General features: G+C 29.7%; 1 protein-coding gene across 1 annotated transcript; it reads left to right on the forward strand.

Annotated features, from left to right (window-relative positions):
* The first annotated feature begins 71 nt into the window (after positions 1-71).
* LOC132916999 (probable protein phosphatase 2C T23F11.1) lies at positions 72-5,101 on the forward strand. Its single transcript, XM_060977497.1, has 7 exons — positions 72-413; positions 655-858; positions 2,016-2,113; positions 2,176-2,283; positions 2,351-2,576; positions 2,724-2,815; positions 4,250-5,101. The coding sequence occupies exons 2-7, from the start codon at positions 672-674 to the stop codon at positions 4,514-4,516; spliced, it is 978 nt and encodes a 325-aa protein (XP_060833480.1). The 5' UTR covers positions 72-413; positions 655-671; the 3' UTR covers positions 4,517-5,101.
* Positions 5,102-9,389: the final 4,288 nt, after the last annotated feature.

Here is a 9,389-nt window from a genome sequence, read left to right on the forward strand (position 1 = left end):
ATTATGCGGCATTACCGTATACCACGTAACCGCGTTCCCAACTTCAAGTCGTACATTTTCTTGTATTGTATTATCTGAATGACTGAACGAGTAAATAAAATAAAATAAAAATAAAAATAAAAAGCGAAAATCTACATTGTAATTTCGCTGAAACAATATCCGATATCGTCGCACGTCGCACATCACCGTCGTTTGTACAACACGATAATATCGTCTTCACGTCCACCCGTCACATCATCGTCGTCGCCGTCTCTGTCCGCGGTTCATTACAGGTTTTGTCAAAGTCCGATAGGAAACTTAATCGAACGACCATCATAAAACCAATTATATCCGATCCCGATGATATGCGCCATGAGATGGAAGATTAGACATACAGTTTGTCGTTTTTATTGAATCGTAAAATTAATAAAAGTGTAAGTAGGTCATTTTTAGACTGGTTGTAGTAATTTTCACGAACAAAATTCGCCCAACTGCTGATCCCTTTGGTGAAGTAGTGGGAAAGTCAAAAATAAATGATTCGCCAAACCGTTGTTCCACTGCTCGACGACTGTCATCAGCCACCACCGTGTAGCTTGAGTGACAATGTCGGTCGTCGTCTACCCGTTTCCAAAGTGATGCTACTATGCTAGCTTATACACATTGTAATTGTTTTAGTTTATCAGAGCACTACTATGGGTCAGACACTATCAGAACCGGTGACTGCAAAACATACGGAAAGTTGTCAGAATCAGTATTTAAAAGTTGGTTCCAGCTCTATGCAAGGATGGAGAATCAACATGGAAGATTCCCACACTCATATACTGGCACTTCCGGATGATCCGAAAGCTGCATTTTTTGGAGTTTATGATGGTCATGGTGGTAATAATTTTTTTAAGAGAATAGAAACTACAAATTTAACATGTCTTAAAAAAAAACACATGCACCGGTTTTTATTTTAAAAAACGTTGATGCACATTATAATGAATCTAGAAAAAAAAAGGTCAATGGTTAATATATAGGTATAGTATATGATCATAATACTTAATGCATTATAAAAATAATAAAATAACAATAGAATGTAGCTTATAAAAATTATAAACACATATTAAATGTATATTGTAAAATGAAGAAATACCTATAGAATACAGTCCATAGCTTATATAATTAAAAACATTGTCTATGACTTTCAGGTGTTAAAAAATCTAATACATACCAATTTTGTCTGGTTGTGTATCTTTAATATTCATATTTACAATTTGTAAACATTTTTCTATGATACAAGTTTGTCTTTGCTTTTTTCTACTTAATCTCCTTCAGCATCGTCAATTTTATTTCACCCATAGATATTTTCTTTTTTCTAATTAATTAGATACTTAAGTCCACATAGTTATGCAAACCAATTATTCCACCCTTTAGTCACATTATTTGCTTAGTACCCCTAACTAAACTATAAACCCTATAAGTGGTACTATGCCTTAAAATCTTGAAATAACTTTTTTCCAATAATTGATTTTTTTTTCATAGTATTGTTTTAGGGTTTTTTTCTGCAGACCTGTAATAGTTCTTTCTTATTATATGTTTTTCATTATTGAATCTGCAATACCTATTATTTACTTAATTTTTTTATTAGTTTTACAATTTAGTTATTGTGCTATTTATGCTTACTTGATTTGTGTAAGACAAATTTTAGGTACCATAGATATATTTACTCATTCTTAATTAAATATTGAAATTAATTCTTTATGAGTTGTACTATTGAATTTGAAGCTATTGGAATATGATAAATTACATAAAAGAAGTAATATTAATTGCAATTTAATGACAAGTTTTAAAGTTTTTATAATGCTATTTTTTATTTTTATTTATATTATTGATAATCCAACACCTTAAAACTTTATTTATTGCCTTTCTAAGATAAGTTTCTCAAAATTCAACATGCTTTTAAGGGCATAATTTTATCTATAAAACTACCAAGATAAAAATTATGTCCTTTTAAACTTAAATTATTCTATTCTTATCACTGTATTTTATTTTAGGAGCAAGAATAGCACAGTATGCTGGCAAGAATTTACATAAATTTATTACCAAGAGGCCAGAATATGAAGAAAATAAAATTAGTGATGCCTTACAATTGGTAATACAGTACTATTAAATGTTCCAATATAGCATTTATAGTACCTTGAATTATCATTTTAGGGTTTTATGGATATGGATACTGCTATGGCTGAAGATGAAGTGTTAAAAGATGAGCTTGCTGGGTCAACTGCTGTAGTTGTTTTAGTTAAAGATAAAAAAATGTATTGTGTAAGGAAAAATATTGGTTAATTTATTTATCTGATGCTTTCTAATTCACATTTTTCTTAATATCTAGGCAAATGTTGGAGATTCAAGAGCGATTGCATCAGTATGTGGTAAAGTTGAACCATTATCATATGACCACAAACCAAATAATGAGTTAGAAACTAAAAGGATTGAAGCAGCTGGTGGTTGGGTCATGTTTAACAGGGTGAATGGCAACTTAGCTCTATCCAGAGCTTTAGGTGATTACATATTCAAAAAAAATGACCAAAAAAAATTAGATGAACAAATTGTTATTGGTGAGTTATTTACTATGATTTTATTAAATATAATTCTGTTAAACCTTCATAACATTCATAAAATAAAAATATATAATTATAGTTATATAATATAAAATATGTAATGAAATAAAATGTTTTAAATACATCATCAAATTTAATTTCTAGCCTGGCCTGATATCGAAGTAAAATCAGTTACAAAGGACTTAGAATTCATTGTCTTAGCATGTGATGGCATTTGGGATGTAATGACTAATGAAGTAAGACAAATTTAAATAAGTGTAATAGTGTGGTATATATAATATTCATAATATTATAAAATAATATATTTTAAGTTAGTGAAGTGATTGTATTGATGTGACAAGATTTTACAATGTGTTATTTATTTTTAAAAATAGGGTTGGTCTTGGATAGAAAAATTGTATCTAGTTTTTACCTTGGAGAGATAAAAATTAAGAATTCTCAGTACTTTTATTTACAACAAAAAAAAAAAAAAAACTATCGATCCTTGAAACTTTTACCAATACAGTAGAATTCGCTTATTTGGGACACCGCATAAAGGGGACAACCGCTTAATAGGGACAGATTGGCATAGTCCCAAACGAATGTAATGGTTTATTAGTTATTCGGTTAATCGGGGCAGTTGGATAATCGGGACAAATAGGTCACCGCCCAATGTGTCCCAATTAAGCGGATTCTACTGTATTATCATTTTAATTTAATGATACAATTTTAAAGTAACTTTTTTGAGCTATTTATAGGAATGTGAAATTTTCAATTTCTTTTAGTTTTTTTTTTTCTATGAATGTCAATAAATAAAAATTTCTTAAACATTTAATACAAGATCCTAAAAAAGTAGAAGTATACTAGAACCAAAAAATCTAAATATCATGTTATGAATTTTTTATAAACATCTTAAGTTCAAATTTGGACGAAATTATCTATTTCAATGATAAACAACGATGTTAATTTTATGTTGTTATAATTTAAAAACATTTTTTTGTGGTAACAGAAGGTTAGGATATGTAACTTGTATGTATCTTTTATTATTATGAATTTTTATTGTATACAATGACTTGATTTACTTTAAAATATTATATATTTAATATTTATTTATACTATGAATCTAATTTTGCTGTTTTACAGGGTATTTACAGAAACATAAAATTTAATTTTTATAAATTGTTTTAATGTGGTATAAATTTATATTATTTAAATAATATTTAATTAAGTACTACGTTATCCAAGAAAAAATTATATCAAGTGAAATAAATGACATTAATAGCTATATCAAAAAAACATAATATCACAAAATATACTTAGTTATATAGGCTGAAAGACCATCCCCAATCAGAGTACTTTTCCATGTACAATGATATATCATTGAATTCAAATTTAACACACCCATATAATGACCCACTTGACAACTAATTTACAGCTAAGTAGTAGCTACTTGTCTTCTTTTTTTTTTTTATCTTACTTTGAATGAAATTTAATTCAGATATTTGTTCATTTAATTTATAAACAGTTAAAATATAAAATATATTAAGTATTAAGGATTATATTGTTAAAAATATAATGGATTATATTATTTATGGTAGTGTACATTTTTTAGTTTAATGTACTATAATATCATTTAATATTTTTATAATATCATAAAATATTCTATTTACATTTTTTTTTTTATGTTCTAGGAAGTTGTAGAGTTTGTGCGTTTCCGTGTCAGCAATGGCATGGAGCCTGAGGATATATGTGAAGATTTAATGACAAGGTGTCTAGCACCCAATGGTCAAATGGGAGGTCTTGGGTGTGACAATATGACAGTTGTAATAGTTTGTTTCCTAGGCGAAGACCGTACTTGGAAAGAATTACAAGTACAATGTTCTAAACCTTCAGCTGCAAAATCAATAAACTACCCAAGTAGTGGCTCCCCACCATTAAGTCCCAAATCCAAGCACTAGTATTTTCTTGAGCATTGTTTTATTTATACTTTATTTTACTTTGGTTCTCACACATCATTTGTTTTTTGGCAATAAATTAATATTAATAATAATAATAATTGTGTACATAATAGCACTGGGAAAATATTTTAAATTGTTTGTGTCATAATATTATATTTTACTTAACATTTTTTTCCTTTTTATAATTATCTCTTGTAGATAAAAAGTAATATAATTTCCCTATATAAATCCCAAGTCATTTTTGTATTTATATAAGTTTTTTTTTATATATATATAATATGCTATGATATACTAATGTCTAATACATAATTGGAACACTAATGATGTAAATAACAATTTCATGTAACACACTAGTCCATCCAGTACTTTAGAGGATGATGTTAATTTTTAGAGCATGAGTTGAAAATGAAACAAAATTATACATAAATATTTTAATACGAAACATAGTGCGTTAAATGTTATGTAATTTTAAACAAAATATTTGTACAATCAGACGTTTAGTTTTTAGCACCCAAAGGACTGGCCGTATTATAATTTTTGTGAATGAATATTAATAAAATAATAGTACAACTTGTATTTGTTAAATGATTGAGTAATATCAATTAATATTATATTTTTAATAGTTTTAAGAGTTATATAACTTAAAAAAAAAAAAACATGTCATTATAGTTAACTACTAGTATTTGAAATAAAAATATGGTTTCCTAGATTGATAGTATGTTAAACCAATGTCACATATCCATAATCCCTGAACATGTCAACAAATTTAAAAATATGAATTATTAAAATAAGGATATTAACCCATGATAATTGCATTGAACTATTTATAACGTAAGATTTATGTCCTCAGTCTACAATTTGAATGACTTATATCAGGTATTTGCAACCCTTGTTCCTACTAATTTTTACTATGGCAGTTCAGCATGCCAGATATTTAAAATCGTGCTTTTGTATTTCAGAGTTTGAAGTGTGTTATTATATTTTTGATTCTGGTATTGAATCAAAATCAGTCTGAACAGTCTGGTCATTCATATGAATTCATAGGTGTAACTAAGGAGGGTTTCAGCACCTCCGGAATTTTTTGGGTAAATGTATGTGCAATGTGCTTACAGGCGTATTAGTATTGACTTTATTTTTGCCCACAATGTAAAATATGTATAATGTTTTCATATTAACGAATAATCATTCAAATTGGCTGTGAACACCAATATAAACATTAGAAACAATAAATAATAATCTGATTGGAAAAAAATTGCTATAAAACTTTTTAGAACCCAGTCCCCTCCTCCCCCTAACTTAAAAGACTAGTAACGCCTATGCATATGATGTTGGTGGTATTTGAAATTTATAATATTATTTTTTCCTGTAAATGTCTTCTATGAGTTCTATGGGATAACTAAGATGCAATTTAACACGTATCCGATTAGTGTTTTAATGTGACCCTCAATTAAAAGTTTAAAAATTATGGGCTACATCATGTATACAGTATACTATACATGCTAAAAAGGTTGTACGTGTACCCATGGCTAAATATATATTTAGCTATGTCTTGTACCGACTTGTGGTTTATATTATAATTCTTAAAATAGTAGAATTGATGACGCAATAGACAACCATTAATCTGACATATAACTACATAAGTGATCAACAATTCGATATTCATTATGTCATCGATTACAACAAAATACAATAAATGGTACATAGTACATCGATACCTATAATATAAGGCTATATCGACTCACGATGTACAATATTTTTGAGAACAGTTACAAAGTCCCGAAAAATTTATAAAACCTAAAATATTAACTCAAATAATTCGTAAAATTGGAAATTATTATTTATGTTCCGCACTAAAATTAGGTACGAAATTTTGCTGTAGCACTCAGCACCAGACCACACACAATTGGCTTTTAATGAGCTTGGCAGTTAAGCCAGCATTCAGCAATAACATGAAGGAAAAAATGCAATCAATAGGTTAAATGCGTTATATCTCATATACACGCAATTTATCTTAGAATATCTTTAGAACTCGTAGCAATGGCGGCGTCAAAGACGGGCCCCACCTCGAATTACTCTTGATTTTACACACAAATTTAAATTTGTATTTTCAAATATTATTACTAGGGTGCAGATTTATATGTATTTATTTTTATTTTTGAAAAAAAATTATAAAATAACTGTGTATAGGTACGTAAATATAAATTATACAACACTACATTAGACTATTATATTTTATTAAAATTAATAAGGGATGCATTCAAATAAGTATTTATTCATTGGAGTTATGACATTCTTCATCGTCAACAAAACAATTGACAATCATATACTTTTTTAGGTTGTCAAAAGTAGACCGACGTCAATTAAGACACAATGTTTTTTACGTTGACCGAAGTTATAGCAGCAAATTTAAAGCTCCTAATTCAGTAGGACTAAATTCAAAAGAAGTTTGCGTATCGCAAGGTTAGTTTAGGTTATTTATGATCGCGTGGTGTGGACTGGAGAGTTGCAACTCATGATTAGCAATATTAGCACATAATATACGGACTGGAGAAGATAAAAACACATAATATAAAAGGGCGATACAGTACTAATTTTGTAAATAGCTAAATATTTAACAAAAATATGTAAAAGTATGTAATATCAACTATAGCTTAAAATAATCCGATAGATCTGTAACATATTTCTATAAAGGAATCATTCGAATATTATCATTCACGACAAATATGTAAAAACATACAAAGCCGCACCCTAATTATTATGTAGATATAGTTTTAAAAATATATGTGTAATTCCAGGGTCTGGTCTTTCTATTTCATACGTACCTACAGCAGTTACACAAACATAACTGTGGGTTATTTACGAATTACGTTGTTTTGTGTTGTTCGCGGAAATGGTTATATGGTTATCATAATATAAATCTAATTTTAGACAATTCTGAAAAATTACCATATTCCAGTAAACATGATAATAATACGTATAATCTACGTTTAAAATAAGGGTAATTTTAGTATTTGCATATACGTTGTTATAATATACCTGTGTCCTATAATCTGTCCAGCGAGAGAACGCGCCGATTCAGCGCAACCCCCCGCGTCACCATCATACTATCAAAAGTGGTTCGTTTATGGCTGGCTATCATTGGGAAATGCGCAGAAAAACTGATTTTGGTCGGTCTGCGGGGCGTTCTCTCGCTGGACAGTCGTGGACAGAGTATACGACAATTTAGGGATAGGAATTTCGACTCACTCTGGTGAACTGAATCATTCGACTCAGCTCACTATAACGAGTCGACTAGCCGAGTCAACTCACCAACTCCCGATTTGTTAATTCTATTCAACCCGTGACTCGTGAGGCTCGACTCCATAGTCCATATAGATATGATAGTTCATGAGTTGTTCATATAGTCGAGTTTATATTACATAGCATCGTAAACGTTATTGGCTTATTATGGCATATCCGCATAAACGAATCTGATAAATAATAATAATGAAATGGTTCGATATTTAAAAAGTTTAGTGGATTTTACCGAAACGCGTGAGCAAATCACCTAATACCAGTAATACCTACTTAAGATAAATTTTGAAAAATTATCTAAAAACTAGAGAAATGTCCTTAAAACAGTAAAAAATGCATTCAAAGTTAAATTTTTCAAAAAGTGCAAAAATACGCACAATAAGAACTACATTAGCTTTGCGCAGTGGTGCAATGTCGTAACCAATGAGGTTCATCGTAACGACATACGTCATATTATTACGTAAATTATTACCTATAAATACGTTTAGCTAAGTTTATTTTTCGTTTACGATGGGTAGGACTTTATTCGTATACCTTACATTGTACAATGTACACCAGTACATCTATATACGCGTGTTTAACGTCGACAGTAAGCTTATTTATTGGATGGTCCGGAATTACGTGTATACAGAACGATTGATATTATTAAATTGGCTATGGCCATGTATAATAGCGAGCTGACAGCGTCAACATCAAGAAGGAAGGTCTAAGGTTGGGGAGTTGGTAGGCATTTGACATTTGTGTGACTGTGCCTGCCCTAATGTATGTTGGCCTCCGTATAGCCCGCCCTGGAAAAAAGACTCGATACCGTCATTTTTTAATTAGGCATTAATTATTATTTATTGATCCTGATTTTTTTTTACTCAAACTATTAAATGGGAACATTGTGAACTGTCTTTCGTTAACTTTTTTTTTTATCCATAAAATAAGTTAATTTACTGCCGTCGATAAAATATTTAAATTTATTTTTCAAGCGACGTTAATAATGGTTTCCCCGAGGTGGGTTCCAAGTATTTTATTCCCAATCTTTTTTTTTTTTTCTGAAGCTCATTTAGTACTTATCTAGACCTAGAAAAGTGGTTCCCATTTAGTAGGATGTCACGAACCCCTTATTTCTAAATATTTTAAGTACTTATTTTTCAATTTTGTTTAATTATGAAAATGATATACATTTATAATAAATGTATTGTCGACCTTTTTCGCGATAATCGAGTTTCAATAGAGAATAGAGATAGTTCAAAACTTTTCAAAATACCTACGAACCACTACGAATTTAATAAGTCTACTAAAATAAAATAAAAATATCACTTCAGTACTACACACGATTAAATCGTATTATATATCTACACAACCACGGACCCCCCCCCCCATCATCAACACGAGGACCTCTGGGGGTCCGCGGACCACCACCAATTTGGAACCACTGACCTAGAACACTACTACTGCCGTGAGTCCGAAAATCTTAAGCTTAACCCCTTTACCCCCTTATCATCGTACAAGATTAATAGATAACAAAGAAGTCTGTATTATCGATAAAAATCCCGCGCTTTTATAGCACAAAAAGAGCGATAATGGTTTT

This window comes from Rhopalosiphum padi, chromosome 1 (genome assembly GCF_020882245.1).
Source record: "Rhopalosiphum padi isolate XX-2018 chromosome 1, ASM2088224v1, whole genome shotgun sequence".
Lineage (NCBI taxonomy): Eukaryota > Metazoa > Arthropoda > Insecta > Hemiptera > Aphididae > Rhopalosiphum > Rhopalosiphum padi.